Below are 24430 nucleotides of genomic sequence, written 5' to 3'. Positions count from 1 at the left end.
TCCTGCGGCAGCCGTCCTACTCTCCGGCGGCTGCCACAGGTTACGAGTCACCGGTCTGTGTGGTCCGGCGGCTGTGCAGGGAGTCTCATACAGGGGAAATCTCACGAGAGGTCGGTAGCTCTTGCGAGATTTCGCCTGTACTTGACTCGCTATACAGCCGTCGGGCGGGTCACAAAGACCGGCTCCGGGGGCCGTAGGTTCCCCACCGCTGGTTTAGAGGGTAGAATTACTCTGTTTAATCAATAGGCAGTGTTTGCCTTGGTCTTAACGAATTACGAGACCCTTATGAACAGGTTTTAGTGCCAAAATCACACATTTGTTATATAAATTCAAATAAAAATGTTGTGTTAAAAAAAGATTATATTTCCTATATAAAAGGTAACATTACAGGTCATTATAATGAATACAAATGTTTGCTTGAGCAATTTTCACACCAATTTTGACAAATTCACTTGGCACTCAAAGGGTTAAGGTCTTTAGGAAATAATCAAGGAAAAACACAGCGCATATAAATACTGAAATGACATTATAAAGTATATTTAAAGGCAGAAGTATCCATCATCCAATGTATTCAGTTAGAAAATATAAGCCTGCTGGACGGGTGCTCAACTGGGGTCTAATTCAGCACGGATTGCCATTAGATTATCGAATGACTGTGCATCGTTCGCATTGTGAATGCACGCCTAAATATCCATACATGTAGCGGTCGCATAGAAGTAGCAGTTTGATTGACAGGAAGCCAGCATTCAGGGGCGGAAACATGACGTTTTCTGGGTGCTTTTCTAAAAATGCGGCCGTGCCCAGGCAGTTTTTGGGAGGGTCTCTGACCTCAGGTGACCACTTCCAGCCTGGTTCTATAGCAGATTAGTGGAAGCTCTGGACTGGCACACATGTAAAAATAAAAAAAAAAAAACAACAACCTGTTTGATGGTTTGGTTTTGCGAACAGGTCTGTGAATGCATTGCTATTTGCGATGCATTCGCAATATTGCAAGGGGCATTTATTATTTTTGTCTAAGCGGCGACTTTTCATCGCAGGCAACCGCTTTTTTTCCTAACTAGGGATCCATGTTGAATTAGGCCCCTTGTAGGTCTAATACAGCGGCAAACCCTTGTTCTGCAAAAGGCAACACCATCATGCCTACTGTTCTCCACTACAGCATACTTTATGGTGTAAAGGTCCATACACACTGGGCGATTTTGCCCAACGTGTATGGAGAGAGATAATGGGGAAAATCGCTGGGCTGAAAATCGCTCAGTACATACACAGAGCTTTTTTCGCTTGTTTTAGTGATTTTCCTAGGGATGGACGGCTCTCCATAGCAGGACGCTATGGAAAGCCGTCCCCCCCTGTCGCTTATCTGGTGGCAATACAAGCAGATGAGCGGTCGGGGCAGTGATGATGCAGGAGCACACATCACCGCTCAACGCTGGCCCATACACAATGGGCAGCTCAAACGACAAAACTCAGCTCAAAATCACCCAGTGTGTATGGGCCTTAACATTATGACAGAACCTGGCAGCGAATTCTGGGAGCTTTACATAGCATATAAGGACTAATTCAAAAAATGTATTGATTCAGAAACAAAATATGCAGCATTAAGCGAGTCAGTGCATCTTCTATTAACGGTAACAATTGCCTCATATCCTGCAAACCGAGCAGCAACCCACTCCGCTTCTCAAGAGCTAAAGACCAACGAATCCCACCAGGTTTGAACCAGCACACATAACAAGACATAGGTTTCAAAGTGAGTTTATTTGTAGGTTTGGTGTGATGAGAGGATATCCCATCACCAATAAGACACACAAGGCTGTAAAGGACATACTTACACAAGAGGATACTAATGGAATGGGATACATAATTCAGGTTCCGCCAGGTATGGATAACCCTTGGCACTCCACATGACAAAGTAACAATTTCATTTTACAAGATGGAGTGTCAAAGCATGACAATGCCTGTGTTGGACACGGAAGGACTGAATCTGGGAAGGGTCACATGACAAACGGAGACGGAACTTTGTTGGCAAATGAGCAAACACACACACACACACAAATGAGTGCCTTGCAAAATAAAAACAGTGCATTTATAAATTATATAAACAAAATCAAAAGCAAAAAAAAGGCAGTACTGCAACTTGAACAAAAACGCAGTGTTTGTTAAAACAATTTATAAATATAATATATTGCACAAAGTAATAATAACACGTGAGTGGGAAAAAAAAACCACAGGCAGAAGTCGAATACGGTGCACACTGATTGAGGAGGAGGGAGATTGGGGAGAAGCATCAGGAAAGGCTGTAGAGATCCCAGGGAGTACGAGCCTCGCCTATCCAGCCCCGTATGTCTCTCAGCTGGTTCGGTGCCAGAGCGCGCGTTACATTCCAGCCTCCTGTTTTTTCTCACTGCTCTGCTCCCAGCATAAAGAATTTATTTCCCTCTATGTTTTGGGAACAGGGACAAATTTCTGCCTGGTCACAGATTAACCACTTTTCTGCTAAAGAAATACCCAAATTGCACCCAATTCAGCATTAGAGTCTTACTGTTTGTAGAGTCTATTACAGGAAATGAAGTAATAACCACATAAAAAGGCAGATGTATCAAGCCTTCGAGAACCAATCATTTGGCGCATAACTGTCATTTTTCAAACACAGGCTATAAAATGATTGATGCTGGTTGGTTAATTTTTATCTCTCTTAACGGCTTGAAACGTATCACCCAAACAGGCGGAATGGGTTACTGAACGTAGCATATTTGTGAGAGAGGCCACTATTAATCATGGACCTTCATGAAAACTGATGCAGAGAAAGTGCATTGCGGCAAAGATTATCCAATCAGGAATCTGCTTTCATTTTCTATATTGTACTACAAAAAATAAAAAAAGCGCCTGGGGGGAGAGAGAGATCAAACGGTGCAGAGAGAAAGAGTACCAACCAATCAACTTCTAACTGCCACTTTACAGGCGGTGTTTGAAAAATTAGGAGCTGATTGGTTTATACTTGGTCCGTCTCCCACTCTTGACCTTTAATTCCTGTGCATTAGTTTTCAAAAATATTCCCCTCTTAAACCTGGTGTGGCTGTTGGCATTTTTGTTCTGTTATTTTATTTTTTTGGCTCGTCTTACCGATTTCTAGCCATGTGTGGACCGGTATTTCGGGAAATTTACTATAACAAAAATACAAGTATTTTCTAAAAACAGATCTGTCCACTAAAGTCTAGACACTCGCCCACAGTGGCTGGGCTTCAGCTGCCTGACAAACCAGGTGAACTTGGAAAAGAGGGCATCAAACAAATCTACTAGCTTGAGTAGAGCATAAAACGAAAGGAGATCCTGCTGTAGTAGCTATCCTATAATCTCAAACACTAGGATGGGGGGGGGGTGTCTGGTATGCAATCGTTTCACGGATACAAAAGTTATTACTGCCACTCTGCTCCAAAAAAATTAAAATATATTTATATATAAAATAAATAAAATCCTCTCTCCCTTATCAACAACAACAAAATCTAACAAAAGTGGGGAAAATAATGCAATTGGAGTTTAGTGTTGCAAATGTGCTCATGAAAAAAAAAAAAAAGGTACTGTGTTACCTACCCATAACCGGCAGCTTATCTCAACGTCGTGACAGCAGTTGCATAAGAGAAAAACACTTTGGAAACAACAAACTAAAACCAAAAAACACGATCGTACAAATTTGTGCACTTCCCAAACGTTGGATCCGGCTGGTCAAATGTTGCTCACCCCTCTCAGGCCTCTGTACTCCATCCTGTGATCATCTCGCTGTGCATACAAGGAGTAGGACACAGCAGCCACCTCCTTACATCAAAGGTCCAAGTCACCTTACATGCATTCCACAGTCTGTGTCCCTCTCCCAGAATTCCATAGTACTCCATATCAAGGGGGTTTCATCCACAGTGACGGATACAAGTGTTTTTTGTTTGTCCAGTTAAGATTTTGTACCTGAACTGCATTGTTGTTTAGTTTTGGGTTCTGGGCTCTCCAGTGGTTATGTAGATCTGTGAGGAATGCGGTCTTATAAAGTTGGACTCTTTAAAGGTCGAAGGTCGTTTTGTTGTGTCTGACAAAAACCTATACAGAAAATATATTCTTAAAATTCAGCTCTCGTCAACAGGTATTGCCAAGAGAGCGGTGGTGAATATTACCCCTCTGAAGAAGTTTTAGTTCTCCAAACCAAACAGCTGTCACAGACGGTACCGAAAACAGCCCGGTAGGTCTCAATGCGCCGTGATCTTTTGTTTTTGTTTTCTTTTTTGTAAAATACAGGTATTAAATCCTCATCTCTACAGGTGGTCTTGGCCTTACAGCAATGCTCCAAAAAAGGCAACATGGCCTCCAATGTGACAATTTCCAGACAGTCTGAGGTGGCTGAGCGGAAAAGGGGTGAGGTGATAGAAGGGGAGGGGCTTAACACACATCCTTTACACCCCAGCTCCCTGTATCATTCTCTGTATGTCCACCTGGTCCGTCGCAATGGGGTGAAACGCGAGAGAGAGCAGGTAACGGAGCAGTCCTGAGGCAGCTATTTAGACAGCTTACTGATGACTCTGATTAGAGCGCCATTCTCATCTTTCAGGCGCTGGTTGTCAGCCTTTAGGTCTCCGAGAACCTGTGGGAAGAGGGAGAAAAGGAGGAAGAAAAAGAATCTTAGATGTATGCTGCATAAACAGGATCAACAATAAGCTAGAGAAAGTACCGGCCAGTCAGCTCCAACTGTCATGTTACGGGCTGGCTATAAAAAGTGGCAGAAGTCGATTCATTAGTACTTTATTTCTGTCCAAGATTTGCTACATCTCTCTCTCGCAATCTAAACAAGGAACGTTTGAACAACACGACAATGGGTGGCTGAATAACCTGGCATCGTGTCAGTGCCCAATTTAATAACGCAGCACTTTCGTCAGGTCATAACAACAACACTTAAAACATGCTCTTGTTTTGCTATGACCTGACGAAAGTGCTGCGTTATTAAATTGGGCACTGACACGATGCCAGCTTATTCAGACACCCGCTGTCATGTTGTCCAAACATTCCTTATTTCGATTGCGAGAGAGATGGATCACATCTTGGATAGAAATATAGTACTAATGAATCGACTTCTGCCACTTTTTTCACCAGTTGTCTACGGAGGTAAAAACTCACCAGTTGCGGGCACCCGGGGCATTTAATGTATGTTAGGAGAGTCAGATCCTTTAACCTATAGTGTGTGTACATATATATATATATATATATATATATATATATATATACATACACACACACACACACACACACACACACACACACACACACACACATACATATATTTTCATACTACTATTTTTCTTGGTATGCGTTTTTCAGCGTTATATGTATTTTCAGTTTTACGTATGTCTTATTTAGGTTCTAGGGTGTTCATAGTACAGTATATGAATCTCAGTACACTACCAGTGCATATACTTGCTGCATGCCCATGCTTAATATATATTAAGGTATTTGGTTGATCTTCAACACATAGTATACCTATTGATACTTTGTGAGTCAAAGGCCGGTGAGGCAGATGCAGTCTTCGCCTCCATGTTTCTATGGCAACCCGACACAGGGAGAATGACGTCAGTAGCAGGGGACCCGGAAACGCACACCGGATGCCCACACGCTGCCTGCCTGCCTGGCCTGTCCTAGAATGGTGGAATCCTTGCCTATTTAAGGTATTTGATTACACTTATTCTTCTTGTCTGCATGTTTCCATGGGTGTCTTAAAAAAGGGCTGTAACGTCCCTAAAACTTTGACTGTACACTATGGGGGTTATTCTGATTCACTCGGAAAGGCACAATCACTTTCTAATGGACAAAACCATATGCACTGCAGGTGGGGCTGATGTAACATGTGCAGACTGAGGTAGATTTGGGTGGGGTGTGTACTGATATCTATATTGCAGTGTAAAAATAAAGCAGCCAGTATTTACCCTGCACAGAAACAATAAAACACCCAAATCTAACTCTCTCTGCACATGTTACATCTGCCCCACCTGCAGTGCACATGGTTTTGTCCAGTGATTCTGCCTTTCCGAGTGAATCAGAACAACCCCCTATGTCATCTATTTGATCTTTTTGCACTAAAAAGCTATTTTCAAGATTTTTGGAGTGCCGCCTCCTAGGTCGATATGCATTGGGTCGACCACTAAAGGTTGACATAGCTAAGGTCGACACACATATTAGGTCGACAGTCAAAAGGTCGATATGTTTCACTTTTTCCCCGAATGTCGACACAGCCGACATGGAACCAGCTCAGCTTTCCATGTAGTTTTACCCACAGCCATTGCCTGCAAGGGGATTGCTAATATAGGAGCTCACAAATCCTTTTTAAAAACGGTGACTGCAATTGGGGAAAATAGTAGACTTCTCTCACCTTGAGTTCGTCCTGAAGTTCAGATAATCTACGCTCCAGGATGACCTTTTCCTATCGCAGAGAAGAGGGGAAAAGTGCCATGAATAACAAACACCACAAGATGAAGGGACCCAGCACCGTGTTTCTATGTAATCATAAAACCACACCTTTTTCTCCGTGTCAATGAGAAAGGATCTGTCAACGCTTCTTTCCTGCCTCTGGGGAACAAAAACAAACATTTCATTTTTAGAGAGTACAATTAGTTCTGTATAATCTGTAGTCTCCAATGCAGCCAGTAAATAAGACGGCGGTAACCCTCCAGTGATACATTATACCTGCTCGCTACAACTTATCTACACATCCTGTATGTAGAACTTAACTGATATTTCAAACTACCCGGCACTAATAAATAATAATAATAATAATAATAGATGTATTTATATAGCGCTCTTTCTCCAATAGGACTCAAGGCGCTTAACAGATAGAATGAATGTAATACAGTACAGAAACAGTGAAGTACAGAAAAGCTTTTCATAAATAATACTTAAGAGAATGGAGGAAATGCCTGAGTAAACAGGAAAGTCTTGAGTCTGTTTTTGAAGCATTCTAGAGTGGGGGCCTCTCCAACTGTGCGGGGAAGTAAAGTCGGAGCTGAATGGCTAAAAGCTCGACCCCCAGATGAATTACGGGAGATTCTAGGTACTGATAAAAGTCCTTCATCTACAGATCGCAGTAATCGGGTGGGACAGTATGGAATCAGAAGCTCTGATATTGCTCCTGCCTTCACAGCTCCCTCTCTCCATATCCAGTAAGTATGAAACGGATCATTTTGGACACCCACTGTATATTTTGCACTCACCTGGGTGGCTCTCTCTAACTCTGCTTTTGTCTCATTCACCAAGTTCTGGGTATTTAGCAGCTGGGAGCGGAGACGTCCGTTGTCTCTCATCAAGTCTTCATACAGCTGGAGCAAAAGAACATGCAAATAAACACAGAGCAAGGGCAAATATTTGCAGGACACACATCTAATGAAGCAGCCTCAGGACCTAGCTGGGCCGGAGCACATAATTCTGAATGTGTGGGGAACATAAGATTGAGTGACAAAAGCCAAGCCACAGAAGAATTATAGGTTAGAGGGCACCAGCTATTCTTGGGGCAAGCAGGACTGAAACTAAAGATAAGGTTGGCCGCCTTCAAACTATTGCACACAAGCATATTACAATACACAACTATATGCTATATCTACATATCCCACACAACATCAGAGTTTGGGTGCCCAGAACTTACTTTTTTGAAGTCTTTCGTGTCCCTGTGCTCAGCGGCTATCGCGGCTTCTATATGGCTTGCAGTGTGCGCATTAGAGACTCTCTCAGCCCTGTCAAATAGGTTTAGTCAATGCGCGGTACAGAACTATTCCGACACATTAATGAAACAGTTTGATAATACAAAACATTGAATATAAAGTCCAAAGTCAGACACCATAGCATCTCAGTGTATAGGCATACTTAGCATATACAATAGTATACGTCTATACATTATGCTCTGGAAAATTAGCATGGAAGCTCTACATAGGTGAGGTATAGATGATCTACACTGTCTAGATCCTTGATGGCTAACCTTGGCACTCCAGCTGTTGTTGAACTACACATCCCAGCATACCCTGCATCAGTTTTGCTACTTGGCCATGCAAAATCGGATGCAGAGCATGCTGGGATGTGTAGTCCAATAATAGCTGAAGTGTCAAGTTAGCCATCAAGGGTCTAGAATAGTCATTAGTTTAACTCATATGGTCAACATGCAGTAGACCAGGGGTGGCAAAACTTGTCCACACGATCTACCAGCAGTTCATGTGTGTTAGGAAGCCGGTGGATCTATAGTAGGAATGGATGCAGCATGTTTGAAAATTTGACAGTTAGTACTGACTGCACCTGTGAACCAGCTAGGTGATACGGAAAACATGGACCGTTAGTAGATCTCGAGGACCATTCTGGCCACCCCTGCATTAGCTCAATGGGGACATAAAGGTCGGACACAAAAAAATGTTGTTTCTTTAGGTGTCATATTATAGGTTTAAATATATCTAAAGTTCAGTCAGTGGAAATGCAACCGCTCCGAAAGCTTTGGCCAAGGTTGCTTGCTACGCTCACCAAAAGGTAACTATGCCCAATTGTAGTCAATGTGGAAAGTAAATCAAGCAAGAGTTGGAAAATCATAAAAAAAAAAAAAATGCAAAAACTTGTTTAGTAATAATAATAATAATAATAATAATGTCGATCTTTTGGGCATGTTGACCTTAACCACTGTCTATCTTTTACCTGTCAACCTTCAGACCATGTCAATCTAAAGTATGTTGACCATATGGAGTCAATCTATTTTAGACACGGCCGCCCTATACATTGGAACCCGTCCTAGATATAACAGTGTTACAGCCTTTCTTCAGAGTTTCAGACTTTTTATCTAAAGGCGTGATTCTAGGCTGCCATTCCCACCACATGATTGCTTTCTGAAGGTCCGTTCACACTGTGCGATATACACTGCTGCCGATATCGGCATGTGCATACACAATTGGCAATGCCGGCGGGCGACAAACGACAGCCCTCGATAACGATCCTCTCCCTCATCTGTACAGGCACAGAAGACTGAGCAGGTCGTGAACAACTCGCGCATTGTCCAATGTCAGGGGCGTACACACTGGGCGATATGAGCCATGACGCTCATTTTGTAGACAACTGTGTACAGGGCTTCAGAACTCACAACTGTAGAAATACGAAGTAGTAAAGAAGATCAGCATTAAATAAAAATGTCTTACCGAGAGCTAAGTCCATCTACCTAGGAGGAAACATACAAGAAACACACTGTCACACATTGGATAGGCACTAGGGTATTTACGCCTATTACCTCTGCTTATGGCAGAAGCATCTAATATAGAATTCCTAGCAGCTCACTTACCCATTAAAGAGCAGAAGAGTCACGCAGCACAAAACAGATATAAAAGTATTACTAAGTACCCCCCCAAATACATACAAGTCACAAACATACGCAAGGTAATATGAATGTCCATGCACCTGAGCTTTTGGACGCTCCTCCACCCCATCCTCCTCTTCTGAATCTTCTCCATCGCTCTGCAAAAGATACAGAGTGATACTTCAAACCCTGCCACAGCTTGAAAAGCACCCCAGCCACGATTAGTGGATGCAGCCATTAAAGTGGGTCGTAACAAAATGTGTGTGGCTGGGTCAAACCCCACCCAAATCTAATTCTCTCTGCACATGTTACATCTTCCCCACCTGCAGTGCACGTGGTTTTGTCCATTTGAGAAGGAATTTGCCTCTGCGAGTGAACCAGAATAAGGGCCATTATGCCAGCCAACAGACTGGTTGCGTCACTGCCGCTATTAGATTTTAGCAAACAAAGTGGCTACTTAACAGATGCAATTGGTTCCCGTCATTAAAATACAGGTGTAAGTGTGAGCTGCCATACGGCTTTCTCATGGGAGGTGAAATTAAATATTATACCGGGTCTAAAAAAAGTATTAGATCTTCTGTATTTATCATGGAAATTGCACAGATTTAATAGACAATCTGCAACTGTACAGACCCCATGCCCTCTTCTATACCATTTAGGATTATACCATAAAGTGTTCTCATACAGGTATTGGCCATGCTACAATTCAGAGGTCTCAAGTCTTACATCTCTAGTAGTCAATGGAACGCCGGTAGATCTCCTCTTCCCTCGTGGCCGCCTCCGATCCCGCACACCTACCTTGTTCCTCCCACCTTTCTCATCACTTTCTTTCTCGTCCTCCTGGGACTTCTGCATCTCTGTGGATAACAATCAACTTTAAAATATTTGTTTCCTGGAAATAGGGCCTAATTCCAGACTTTCTCGCAGCGGATAGATTACCGGCAGGATGCGCATATGTCACGATCGCAATGAGCATGCGCAAAAGTGCAGCTAGGATCCCAATAGCCACGAGGTTTACATTGCAAAGTGACAGGAAGACACAGTTTGAGGAGTCAACTGGGAGTTAAGGGGAGTGATTAAGCAAAACAGTGACGTGTCATTGCCGTTCTCGGGGTGTGTATCTGCCTTCAGAGGTTAGCTGATCCATACAAATATATGCCTGCGTATCTATTGTCTCTGTTCAGTCTATGAAGCATATACATTCTTGTGTATAGAACGTGTAGGCAATTACGAATGTCTTTGCAATGTTTCCATTCCGTAGCCGAGAAGATCGCAATTGCATTCGAGGACAATATTGAATTAGGCCAATAGCCTAAGAGCTCTACCAAGAACTCACCTTTGCTCTCTAAACTTTGCCCTACACCTCGCCTATGGGAACCCGAGGAGGTCGGCGTTGGTTCTGGAGTGGTTATTCCTAAAAGATCAGATTTCTGCAAACTAGCGTTACGAGCCCTCCAGCTCACCTCGGCCTGCAAAATCAGAACACATCCACGGTAATTACTCGTCTTCACCTCAACTCTATAGAAACAGATTAGATTACAATATCTGGATCTGACAAGACCACTCACCCCATCGTCACTAGTCGCACGACTGCTCCTTGCTTTTGTCTGGTTGTCTTTGCTAGTGTCCTCTTTAGTTTGATTCTTTGCTGGCTCGGATTCTACTACTTTATTTTCCTGCTGTCCTTTGATGACCTTCTCAGCCTCTTTCAGATCCGTCAGTGTCACTCCCTGCAAAAAGAGGAATTTCAAAGCCGATGAAAATGGGCCAGAGGTTTTCAAGGCAATGAGCAAGATCCTATTGAGTAAAATTTAGAAATTGTTTAACAAATGGTGCAATCCACGTGACCGAGACAAGATGTATTTGTAGAAATAGTTGAAAAACAATTCTATCTACTAACCTGAGTGGAACGACGGGACTGTCGTGCATGGCGAGACCTTGCCTTTCGTTGAGCCTCAGCTTCCTCATCTCTCACAGGAGTCAGGTAAGACCTGAAGATACAACATTCAAAAACCCTTCTCTAGCAGGTCAACGTGTACAGATGTGTCCTGACTAAGGAAGCCAATCCCACGGTATTTTTTTAATCCCGGGATTCCCTTCCCTAATAGATTAAACCTGCCCGGCCACCCCGTATATTTACTTAGATTTGCGGTGCGGCCGGGAGCTAGGTGGTACAGCCGGGAGCTGGGTGGGCGGGATCTGGGCATGGAGGATGCGGCAGGAGGGGTGGGCAGGCAGCGCACCAAGATTGGGGCGGGCTGTCCAGCCTGCGCATTGGGACCTTTGATCTGGTCATGCTGCACAGAACTGTACTGCCAGGGACGGGAGAAGACGGGCAGCATCTGAGCAGGTAGACTGTCCCGAAATCCCAGGATTGGGAGCTCCAATCCCAGGATTGAAATCCTAGCATTTTGGGGGCCAAATCCCGGGATACCACTGATCCCGAGATTTGCCAACCAAGTTCTGACAGACAGGACAATGCCTCTTACCTGCGCCTCTCTCTGGTTTCGGTGGTGGTGGTGGTTACTGGCTCGCAGTTTGTAGATGTAGTCCTTTCATTTCTAGAAAAGTGACAATAAGAATTAAAAAACAAAAATGCTAAGGGCCCAATTTACTTGACAGTTTTCAAAGGAGTTTTTTTTTTAAATAACAAAAACTGCAATATTTTCAAAAACAAAACAAGGCGTATAGTATGCATTTAATATTCCTGCCCCTTTAGTCCCACCAAACTGCAAACTGGCATCTTGGTAAACATGCCGATAGTAGATTTGGCTCGAAGTTATCACAGAGGTGGCTGCCAGCAATCCTTAAAGTCACACGTTCATAATCGTTACAGCTTTACGGGACCAGGATTAGTTGGTAGGCAAGGTTTTACTTGTAGTCTCTGTTTCTAGCACGATCTAGCGCACAATCCAATGTCTATCTGCAAAGGACCTTTTTCCATCTGTAGTCTGACCTAATGAATGATGTATCATTGTTTCTAGAACTTCTTCCCCTCTAAGACTGCTAAGCCGGTTCGGACCCAAGTCCTCGATCCCAACCTGGTCCGGCGCTTACACATTAAACCTGAGTCCCCCATAATAGAGAAGGTGACCCGAGTTTAACCCTTCTTATAACCCAGGTCAAATTGCCAGGTTGGTCAACCCGGGTTATAAGTTTTGGTGCTTTCACACTGTACCTTGACATGTCAGGAAACCAGCAATTTACCCAGGTCTGAGGTGTAGGGTGAAAGGGATACAAGAATAAAATCTAACGACACTGTAATGATTATACCCCTTTCACACCAGAAAATGCAGGAACATACCCGGGAATTTGGTACCGGGATCATGTAAGGCATTCCTGGGTTGGGCGCTTTCAAACCAGCCTAGATTCCCGGGTCTAATGCTGGTGTGAATGGGTCCTGGCCAAAAATCACAGGACTTTGTCTAGGCATTTCAACCCTGCTAGCTTGCAGGGTTGAAATGCCTAGACAAAGTCTGAGCATTTCCCTTTTTTTGACATTGGCTTGGTTGGGGGACCGGTAAAATCAAACAGGATTTCCAACCAAAAACATGATTTTAATCCCCGGGAGATCTCCGATCATCAATGTGAGGAGGATTGGGACTCCTGGATCCCATGTATGACCAGCGTAAGATGTGATTCTACTCTGTCCGAGTGCTATTCTTAAGGCACCCATTTGAAGCAACCCATAAGTCCATTTTTACCTTCCAATAGAATTGGTCACTGAACTGGTTGTATCTACTTTAGCAGGCACAGTATTCCCAGTCGTCACAGGGGTTTCAGGTTTAGGTGTTAAGGGCTCTCGTCTAGAGAGGGAGGTTTCAGTCCTTGTAGTCAGAGGATCTCCTCTCTGCCTACGGAGGGATCCGAGTCCTTCGTCTTCGTTATTCCGTTGTCGAGTGTACGACCCCCGGACAAATTGAGGCTCCCTTTCAAACAAAAAAGAAACCGGTCAATAACAGTAGTATTTTTTTATGTCTCAAAATCTATGCTCCTCTTTGGCACACTTAACCCTGTGTTCTCACCTCACATTTTCCTGGTTAGTTAGCAGTTTTTGGCTTGGAAGAACCCGTGCTAACCGAAGTTCAGCCCCTGTCTTCTCCTGCAAGACACAAAGCCAGTGTCAGAGGATGATGGGAAACACAAACAACATGAACGGTGGACAGGTTGGAAGGAGTTTAGATTGCTAGAGAAATGGTAAAGTCAATTGAGTAGGCTGTCAAGCTGAAAAGAAACAGTTATGAAAGAGAAGCAAGTGTATTAGATGGTCAGAGAGAGTCCTACTGGATACACACTCTGTCTGCTAGCTGGGAGCTGGAGGCAGACTTAGGTAACGCTGCTCTCCGACCTTCTTCGGCAGCTGTGCCAGAGCTCAGAGTGCCAGAACTACCAGTCTTCCTAAGGGAGGCCCGCCATGATCCTAAGGACGGCTCAGATTTCTCCTGATCCTGGACAGCAGGGGTCTACGGATAGCAGTATACATGTAAGACGTTGGGCTAACCACCATGGTCATCCTCTGGTAGTGTTGTATAGGATGATCGGGAATGGAAAGAGTCATCATTCCCACCCTTTTCCCCTCCTCACCTTCTTTGCTGCTGTTCCCGACAAGTTCCTTAATTGATTATTCAAATTATTAATCCGTTCTTGAGCTTTTACTTTCTCTATAAAAGAAAAAAAAAAGTAAAGATATCAATGGGAAAGCGAAAACGGCAAAAACAAAGAAAAAGGTTTATAAAAATGTAATAAAAGAGGGCAAGAGGAACCCTTAAGGAAAAAACAAGATAAGCGTAGCTTCTATAGAACACTGTATGGCCATTTAATTCCTAATATCAGCTACCATTATAGCAGCTTCATATGTCCGAGCAGTGAATAGGGAAGCGCACAATGGGCCTGATTCAGACCAGTTTGCTAGGCTGCAAACAGGTAAATGCCGCCCAGCCGATCTTCCCTAATGTTCCATCACACAAGTAGTCATGTTAAGTCAATGTTGTAGGGATGAGGGGGAAGGGCATGATGGAGTTCATGATTAATATTAAGAGCCCCATGGTAGAAGGGAAATAGAGGAGAGGGAAGTGCATGTTCACCTGATTCCGCATCAGAACCGGACTCCTCAGAACTGGAAGCGATAGGCTGGCTGGTGGGCACAGTTTTGACGAGCGGCTGTGCACTGCGCTCTTTGTCCTGTACACGCAGTGCCACCTTTTCCTGGCTGCTCAGACGAGAAATAGAACTCCTATTTGAAAAAGGGGTGGAGCAGGGAGCGTGCGGGGGTCAGTGCTCACAGTGCCCGGGATAGCACACCACTCAGCACACAGTGAGAAAACTCCAAGCTCATTTTGCAGTGCACCACAAACACCCTTGTGACACTGATCAGTGCACGACACACAACCAAGTGGTCCAAAACAACAGTGACGTACAACACCTCCACCGTGACACACTCCATGACCCAAAATGTGATCTTCGCACCCATCAAGAACAATCACCATGCAACAGCTTTTCATTCCAACATATTTGCACTCAGCACACAAACACCGCATGTCTGGCACAGACCTCCTTGTTCTGCTCGCTGGATTCTGGTTGGGGGGACTTGTCTGAGACATAATCTGCGGCGCATTCTTCATCTTCTCCAAGCGTAACTGGAAATAAATACAGGAAGGCAAAATGGTCAGAGGGGAGCTTGCGTGTTTTCATTGTGCACATGCTCAGTATTCGGACTGAAAAAGGTTCCTCGGTGCTATTACAGTAAAAAGTATACACCTAATAAATCATAAAGACTGAGAATATAATATGTTGGTATATGTAACGTGAATATATATTATATAGTTAGAAAATTTAAACGTGGAAAAATGACACAGCAAAATAAAAAAAGGATAATAGATCTGCGCTTATCAGTCCAAAGACAATATGAACAGTATAAAAGAATATAATTTTAATATCTCTAATTTCTAAACATACAATTAATCAAGAAAAAATAAATATATATAATTTAACCATATAAATTCATAGTCTATTATGCCCAGTACATCATGTTGGTATTAAGTGTATAGTAATAAATTAATACATAAATAAATAATAAATAACTGTCCCAATTTATAGGATTCTGAACAGCCGATATTGTTATTCTAGGTGGAGAGCAGTGGAACTACATGTCCTAGAATACACTGCAGGACTCAATGCACACTGCTCATTTTACCAATCCTGCTGCAAACAGAGGCATCTCGCTCCTTGATTAGAGAACTGTAAGCATGGTGTTTCAAACTCTCACAAGCAGAGACAGTGCACACAGACGAAAGGTGTGCCACTGCGTGTTTCGCTCCCAATTCCTGAGGGCTTTATCAGTCATTTTTTAAATATATTTGTATGTATGTCTGTCTATGGTCTGCGCAGTTCTTCTATCCTTATTTATTTTGATCTCTAGCAAAAGGCATAAAGCTGGTGAAATTGCGCATGGACAAAAATAATGGCAAGAGCAGTGTGGTCGCACAGATGCAGGCGGATGTTAGCACTTAATGCCATGTTCGTAACTCATATGCCACTTGGAATTGGCCACACTACTATTGTGTGCTAGATCTCGACTCCCCCCAAAATGGACCCAACGTGCTCTCACCACACTCTGCTTGTTCTTCATCTCCTCCATCACAGACTCCAAACTGTCATCTGCAACATCAAAAGGCGTCTGACCCTACAAGAGTTGAGAAGACATTGCAGGATTTGTTTTGGACACAACAGACTACAAAACAACAGACAGAACATCTTGCCACAGTAAGCCAATACACTCAAGAAGCGAGAGACAAAGTGCTAAAACAGTCAAGAAACACACAAAAAATAGGCAACAAGAATGTATAAAGGGGGAAAAGAAGTGAAGAACGCTGGAGCAAGACACAGTAGAAGCAGCCAGGAGGACACCTAGACCAGACGCACATGAGAAACATTGCGTAAGTGCCGAAGACCAGCCATGGCAGTGCCAGGGGGCAGAAGCAGTCTGTGTATAGTGTGAGGAGACCGCTGACCCCCTCACCACTTTGTTGACAGTCTCCATGTCACAGAGAGCCTCACACAGGAGACGGCATGCATCCTGCTGGCCCCAGTGAGCGGCCGCGTGCAGAGGAGTCCAACCATCTAAGTCACGGGAGTCCACGTCAAACCCCAATTGTAGGAGTAGCCTGAGATAGACATGAAGAATGAGAGAGAGGCAGAAGAGATGGTAGATGATGAGATACATAATGGTTGGGATATTAGAGAAATGAGAAGGGTCATGGATGGATAATTACCCAACATTTCCCATCCCACTTCCTTGATTCATTCATACCATGAACATGTTCCCAGGTGTGGATTGAAAGGTATACTGTGTCTAGGTAGACAGTCAATAGGAGGTCAACAAAAGGTGGACATGCACTAGGTCGACATGAGTTTTTCACGTTATTTTAATGGATGGATAATTACCCAACATTTCCCATCCCACTTCCTAAATTCCTTCATACCATACCAGGAACATGTTCCCAGGTGTGGACTGAAAGGTCTACAGTGTCAGGTCGACATGAGTTTTTCACATTATTTGTGCTAATATCAACATTGGTCAACATGGACCCCCAATTAGCATATTGCTTTGCTCTCCATGCCTGGGGCCTGCAGACCTTTCAACCACTTCCCCTTTTGCCTTCATCTTAAACTATACCTACACATGTATTAACAATGCCCTCAGAATGTATATAGTATATTAGATCGGGAGATCTCAATCATCGCTCTCAAGGCCATTACAGTCCATGTTTTAAGGATAGCCATATTTGAGAACCGGTGACTTAATTAGAACCTTGCTTTTTTTTTTAGATTTAACCATCTGTGCTTAAGCACGGATATCAATACAACCTGGACTGTTAATGTGCCGTGAGAACTGAGGCTGGCAAACACTGCATTAGATCTCCCGCCAGCTCACCTGATAACTTCTGTATAGCCCTTTGCTGCAGCTACATGCAGAGGGGTAGCCCCCGTGGTTGGATGTCTGACATCCTCGTATTTCCCATTGTTCAGCCAGCGCTGCACGTCTCTCAGCATGATCTCCTCCTCCTCCTTCCGCGCAGAGTCAAGATCCACACCTGCGGTATAGGAGCACATTCTCAACATGATATTCCATACTGTTCCAGCCAAGTACTGAGATCTGTAGATGAAGGCCTCTTAGCAGTACCTAGAATCCCCCATAATTCATCTGGGTGTCGAGCTTTTAGCCATGTGGCCCTAATTCTATGGGACTAACTTCCCAGAACAGTTCAAGAGACCCCTCCCCCCCTCTAGAATCCTTCAAAAACAGACTCAAGACTTTCCTATTTACTCAAGCATTTCTGTAATTCCTTTCAGTACAGTTTATGAAATGCTTTTCTCTACTTCATTGTTCCTTTACTGTATTACATTCATTCTATCTGTTAAGCACCTTGAGTCCTATTGGAGAAAGAGCACTATAGTAAAAAAAAATTATAATTTAACCACTTAAGTGGTATGCCCGGAGATTTTCCGGGCTCAGCTGCGCTGCTGCAGCGGGCTATCCCGGAAAATCTCCGGGCATACCATTAACATACAATAGGTGCGCGCCAGTGGTGTCCAGGTGTGCACCACTGGCGCAGCACCTCTAGTACCCAACCCCCGCCACAAATCCCCCAGTCCCCCTCCCCAGTCCCCTTGCTTTGGTCCGGCGGCAGCGATCCCCTGCCTCCCGCCCCGCTAGCCGCCCGTCACTCATTTTACAGTGACGTTGCCGGCAGGCTCGGGAATGGTCGGCGCGGCTCGGGGGGACTCGGGAGCGCTCAGGCACCCGAGTACTTCCGAGCCGCCGCGATCATCCCCCAGCCTGCCGCCGACATCACTGCTGAAAGTGACAGTCGCCGGCAAAGGAAGGGGGGACAGCGCAGCGGCGGCATGGAAGCTCCGGCGTACGAACGCCGGAGCAGAGGTGAGGGAGGGGAGGGGAGCCTACAAAGTCCTGTGGTGGGTTTTGCTGGGGCAGGACAAACCTGCCCTGGTAGGTTTGTCCTGCCCCAGCAAAACCCACCACTCAAGGGGTTAAATTAAAAATTAAAATTATATTTTTATTATATAAACGTTAAACGGTAACAGTTAATACAGTAATTTATATATCCATGCTCCTGCTACGGGAGAAAAACTTTTCCTTCATCAAAATGGTTGCAAAGAATCTAAGGGTTATTTAGGCCCTAAAACAGGCATGTCCAAATTGTAGCCCTCCAGCTATTGTGAAACTACACATCCCAGTATGCCTTGCTATAGTGTTAGCATTCCCTAATAGCAAGACTGTTGGCAAGGCATCATGGGACTTGTAGTTTCACAACAGCTGGAGGGCCATAGTTTGGACATGCTTGCCATAAAAGGTGATCCAGGTCTTAATTTTTCCAGGATAAGCCCATTTCGAACTGCTCAAACAGCGCCTGGTATCTACCATTTCAGTAAGAACCGCCGATTCATACATTGGCCTTGGTTAATGAAAATGGTTCTCAAAGAAATCTGGTGATGTCGCCAGATGCTAGCATCATTGCTAGCAGTACTGGTTCAGCATACAAAATGGCTGACTAAAACGAGGCTTCACCACAAGTGCTTTATAAAGAAGGTTCCTTGTGAGGGTCAGAGATATTTACAGCTCACTGTATATACTCTGCTATATAGAAACTGTACTCTGGACTGCTACCTGTAATATACGTTGATTAGATACAAAGTCTCCATGCATTCCTAGGGGTTGGGATCATTTGGTCTATTGCATTATGGTAGAAAGTCATTAGGTCGAATCCATTAGGTCGACATGCTAAAAGGTCGACATGATTCTAGGTCGACATGGGAAAAGGTCGACATGATTCTAGGTGGAAAGGTCATTAGTTCGACAGGTCATTAGTTCGACAAGGTCATTAGTTCGACATTGTCTATGTCGACATTCACACGGTCGACATGGGGTTTTTCACTGTTTTTTTACCTGAATGTCAACACAGTCGACATGGACACAGTTTAAAGTGCACTGCATCCCCTCGCATCGCTCGCTGCGCTCGCTATGCGTCGGGCACGGTGCCTCGCTACGCTCGGCACACTATTTTATTCTCCCACCACGCCCTAGTGGATGGTAGGGCATGAAATACCGCCTGTCGGCACATGTTGGCTCAAAAAACAGTGAAAAACTCCATGTCGACCTTGTGAATGTCGACATAGACAATGTCGAACTAATGACCTTGTCGAACTAATGACCTGTCGAACTAATGACCTTTCGAACTAGAATCATGTCGACCTTTTCCCATGTCGACCTAGAGTCATGTCGACCTTTTAGCATGTCGACCTAATGGATTCGACCTAATGACTTTCTACCATAATGCAGTAGACCAAATGACCGCATCCCATTCCTAGGTACGCAGGAAGACGTGGTAGATACTACATTTCTATTTTGTTCACTTATAAAGCTGTTGAGAGAGTGTTTCTTGTTATTTTTTTTTATTCAAAAGTACATTTTTACCTTGCTTTTTGATCTCACTCTTCAGCAGTTTCTCCATAGCGCTCTCATGAGAGACATCCAGCGGAAGTTCCCCTTCGCTGTTCACGATAGATACACTGGCGCCCTTAGAAATCAAGTACCTGCCCAGAGGATAAATCAATTAACTATAGCAAAATTTATTAAACCAGTGGTTCTCAACCTGGTTCTCAACCTCGGTCCTAAAGTACCCCTCAACAGTGCATGTTTTTTAGGTCTCCACGCAGAATCACAGGTGAAATAATTAGCTCCACCTGTGGATCTTTTAAAATGTCAGTGAATAATGAACGCACCTGCTGGGTGACCTGGAAAATGTGCACTGTCGGGTGTACTTGAGGACCAAGTTTGAGAACCACTGTATTAAACTACCCAACATTAGAAGGAGTAGTAAAGTTCCTTGGATAGAAGTAAAGTAAATTTTGGTAAGGAATGTAAATCGGAGAGATTTACAATGATGATCGTGTTATTTGGCAGTACGGATGGTGTAATGGTTAGCATTACTGCCTCACAGCGCTGAGGTCATGGGTTCGATTCCCACCATGGCTCTAACTGTGCGGAGTTTGTATATTCTCCCTGTACTTGCGTGGGTTTACTCCGGGTACTCCGGTTTCCTCCCACAATCCAAAAATATACTGGTAGGTGAATTGGCTTCCAACAAAAATTAACCCTATAATGTCTGTGTGTGCGTGTACATGTGGTAGGGAATGTAGATTGTAAGCTCCACTGGGGCAGGGACTGATGTGAATGTTCAACTATACTCTGTAAAGCGCTGCGGAATCTGTATGCGCTATATAAGAAACTGTTAATAAATAATAAATAATTTGAGAAGTCAACATATCCAATGCTAGTTAGGATAATAGATTTTAATATTAATATGTAAAATGATATAAATAATTGACAAGGATGTTCCAATAACATGACATATTGATTGCCTGAACGTTTTCCAGAACAATACAATCAACAACAAAAAAAACAATCTTGGACTGTTGTACATTTTCTATGAGACACACAATCAATGTTCCTAGTGTTAAATTTAGCAACCAGATTCTATTATCTTCTAGAACAGGCATGTCCAAACTGTGGCCCTCCAGCTGTTCTGAAACTACACATCCCAGCATGCCTTGCCATAGTTTTAGCATTCCCTTAGTAACAAAACTGTGGCAAGGCATGATGGGACTTGTAGTTTCACAACAGCTGGAGGGCCCTACTTTGGACATGCCTGTTCTAGAAGGTGCTTAATAAATAAGTAGCATCTGATTGGTTGCTATGGCAACATCCCGTCTTCAACAGAACTCCCATTTTATTAAATTAACCCCTCATAGTACTGATAAAAGGCTTGCTGAGAGGAGGAGCCATTTCTCATGTTGTGTAGGTTGCTCGAGGATGTCATGCAAAATGCTATAGTGTGAACGGAGTTCTACGGAACGATTAAACCAACGTTTTACATGGAGAAAAGGGACATAGCAACCTAAATGGCAGCTCTTTTATATAGCACATAAACAGCAGATACGGATTAAACTGTACACTTAATTCCGATGTTACTATAATACATATAAGGTATGTATAAGTCACCAAAACAATATACAACATTGTCATCTTTGCTTTAGTGACACCAGGGATTGGAATATATCTAATTAGCAGCTGGCTACATCACCGAACAAGATTTTTAGGTGTGTATCACTGAGAATACCAGGCTGTCAAAGGCCTGTCAAGGTGTTAACCTTAAACCCCTGGTAAAACCTGTTTTAACCACATACCAATAAGAAATGAAACGTCCTAACTGACATTCTGCCTGACATATGGATCCTTATTTACAGTCTCTTATATAGCGCAGCAGATTCCGTTGCGCTTTACAATAGTAGACAGTGATAAAACAAACTGGGTAACAACAGACAGACTTGGGGGTTAGAGGGCCCTGCTGCAAGCTTACAATCTATAGGGACATAGGAGGGAAACACAAGGACAGGCACCAGTAATAGCATAGCTATTATTCATTTATTATCAAACAACATGGAGGATATTCACAACCTAATACAGAAGTTTTGTTATGTACATATTAGACTATTGTGGCCAAATGAAACGTCGCAGGACAAATATCAGAATTTCCTGGCAAAGTGCACACAAGTGGGATACAGCTAATTAAGTTATTCCCAAAGATGCACTAATGACATTACACAAGACAGCAATGGGCGATGCGGCCACTCACTGTGCAATGCTGACAAAGCCGCAGGAGGCTGCCGCGTGGAGTGGGGTCCAACCCTCATTATCCTGCTGGTTCACAGAGGCTCCATTCTCCACCAAAAACTGAACCATTTCCAGATTCTCGTCTATACAGGCCTGGAGGGGGCAAAGTGGGATAAAGTGACCAGGACAATGCAGGAGGTTTCGAGAATCAAGTTAAACATAGAATAATCAGTATTACTAATAGTGAGGAATATGGATAGGGGCGGACTGATAAAGGAACTTAATGGGTAACAAACATTGGTGCTAAATGAGGCAAAATATCATTATTACCGAGAAATGGAAAGTAATACATGTATGCTATAGAAGTTATACGGGGGGGTAAACTCGGATTCGGAGTGTGAGCTGGGATATGGAGTGGGATACGGAGTGTGAGCTGGGATAGAAGTGGGATATGGAGTGTGAGCTGGGATATGGAGGGGATACGGAGTGTGAGCTGGGATCTGGAGTGTGAGCTGGGATATGGAGTAGGATACAGAGTGTGAGCTGGGATATGGAGTAGGATACAGAGTGTGAGCTGGGATATGGAGGGGATACAGAGTGTGAGCTGGGATATGGAGGGGATACAGAGTGTGAGCTGGGATATGGAGGGGATACAGAGTGTGAGCGGGGATATGGAGGGGATACGGAGTGTGAGCTAGGATATGGCGTGGGAGCTAGGATATGGCGTGGGAGCTAGGATATGGCGTGGGAGCTAGGATATGGCGTGGGAGCTAGGATATGGCGTGGGAGCTAGGATATGGCGTGGGATATGGAGTGGTATATGGCGTGTGAGCTGGGATATGGAGTGTGAGTTGGGATATGGAGTGGTATATGGCGTGTGAGCTGGGATATGGAGTGGTATATGGCATGTGAGCTGGGATATGGAGTGGTATATGGCATGTGAGCTGGGATATGGAGTGTGAGCTGGGATAGGAGTGGGATACGGAGTGTGAGCTGGGATATCTGGGTATGCTGCGCTGCTCTGGGACAGCAGAACATGGCATTGCCGGGCTCTGGGCTGTGATGCCCCGCACAGGGTAGCAGGGATGTGACTGGCTATAGGGTGCTAAGCTCCGGGCATGGGGGGTCCAAGCACCCGCTGACACAGGCACAGTCAGGGCCGGCTGTTGGAAAGAGCCCCCCGCCTGCAGGGTACCTGGTGCAGGGCTGTCAGTCCGTCCACATTGGTGCCATTGATCGGGGCTCCGGCCGTCAGCAGTTCCCGAACCTCCTCCCGGTCTCCAGCCGAACAAGCGGCCATAAACACGGCTCCTTGTGCGAAGCGCACCCGGGGAGGGCGGCGGATGGAGCCGGGGGGTAGGCATCGCTCGGTCTCCGAACCCAGCCACCGGCTCAGCTGCTCCCGGCGCTTCTCCTTAGCCGAGTCCGACCGGTGCCGATCATCCGCCGCCATCTTCCGAGTCCTGCCCGGGGACAGGCGGTAGGAGGGGACCGGGAGAGGCCGGCGGGTGGGGAGGAGGGACGGGGAGGAGGAGGAGAGGCCGCCGGGGGAGGAGACGTGTGATGGGGGCACAGTGAGGGAGATGGAGCGGGGCGAGCCTGTGTCACACACGGAGCATAGGGGATGACAGGACGGGGGAGTGGTGGGGTCAGGAAGTGACAGGAGAACGCGGGGACCAGAGGAGCGTGTGAGACAGAGAGCTTGTTGTTACACATGGGAGAGACAGAGAGTGTGACACATGGGAGAGACAGAGCGTGTGAGACTGAGACAGAGCTTGTTGTTACACATAGGAGAGACAGCGTGTGACACATGGAAGAGACAGAGCGTGTGTGACTGAGACAGAGCTTGTTGTTACACTTGGGAGAGACTGAGAATGTGTGACACATGCGAGAGACAGAGAGTGTGAGACATTGGAGAGACAGAGCTTGTTGTTACACATGGGAGAGAGAGAGAGAGCTTGTTACACATGAGAGAGAGCGAGTGACACATGAGAGAGACAGAGCGAGTGACGCATGAGAGAAACAGAGCGAGTGACGCATGAGAGAGACAGAGCGAGTGACGCATGAGAGAGACAGAGCGAGTGACACATGGGAGAGATAGAGCTTGTTACACATGGGAGAGAGAGCTTGTTACACATGGGAGAGACAGCGGGGGCCAGAGCGTGTGACACATGGGAGAGAGCAGGGACCAGAGCATGTTTCACATGGGAGAGACAGAGCTTGTTAGTTGTTACACATAGGAGAGACAGAGCATGTTACGCATGGGAGAGACAGAGCATGTTACGCATGGGAGAGACAGAGCGTGTTACACATGGGAGAGACAGCGGGGACCAGAGCGTGTGACACATGGAAGAAAGCAGGGACCAGAGTATGTTACACATGGGAGAGACAGAGCA

At 44.8% G+C, this 24430-nt stretch overlaps 1 protein-coding gene across 8 annotated transcripts; it reads right to left on the bottom strand.

Moving 5' to 3' along the window:
• Window positions 1-1736: 1736 nt before the first annotated feature.
• Window positions 1737-23778, bottom strand: LOC146044939 (protein phosphatase 1 regulatory subunit 12A-like). Of its 8 annotated transcripts, none has more exons than XM_083163608.1 (24): window positions 23230-23769; window positions 22057-22187; window positions 19836-19954; window positions 17274-17433; window positions 16359-16503; window positions 15948-16022; window positions 14891-14976; window positions 14425-14573; window positions 13925-14001; window positions 13636-13803; window positions 13366-13442; window positions 13045-13269; window positions 11830-11892; window positions 11241-11331; window positions 10909-11070; window positions 10677-10809; window positions 10067-10197; window positions 9442-9498; window positions 9186-9205; window positions 7664-7751; window positions 7236-7340; window positions 6544-6594; window positions 6398-6448; window positions 1737-4621 (listed from the first exon to the last, which is right to left on the bottom strand). In XM_083163608.1, the coding sequence occupies exons 1-24, from the start codon at window positions 23485-23487 to the stop codon at window positions 4535-4537; spliced, it is 2709 nt and encodes a 902-aa protein (XP_083019734.1). In that variant the 5' UTR covers window positions 23488-23769; the 3' UTR covers window positions 1737-4534. The 8 variants fall into 8 exon arrangements, with proteins under 8 accessions (XP_083019734.1, XP_083019736.1, XP_083019735.1 ...); XM_083163610.1 differs by having other exon boundaries at window positions 10139-10197; window positions 11830-11901; window positions 23230-23768; XM_083163609.1 differs by having other exon boundaries at window positions 11830-11901; window positions 14425-14549; window positions 23230-23768.
• Window positions 23779-24430: the final 652 nt, after the last annotated feature.

This window comes from Crinia signifera, chromosome 11 (assembly GCF_055691185.1).
Source record: "Crinia signifera chromosome 11, ASM5569118v1, whole genome shotgun sequence".
Classification (NCBI taxonomy): Eukaryota; Metazoa; Chordata; class Amphibia; order Anura; family Myobatrachidae; genus Crinia; species Crinia signifera.
This window is presented reverse-complemented; position numbering and strand designations above follow the sequence as displayed.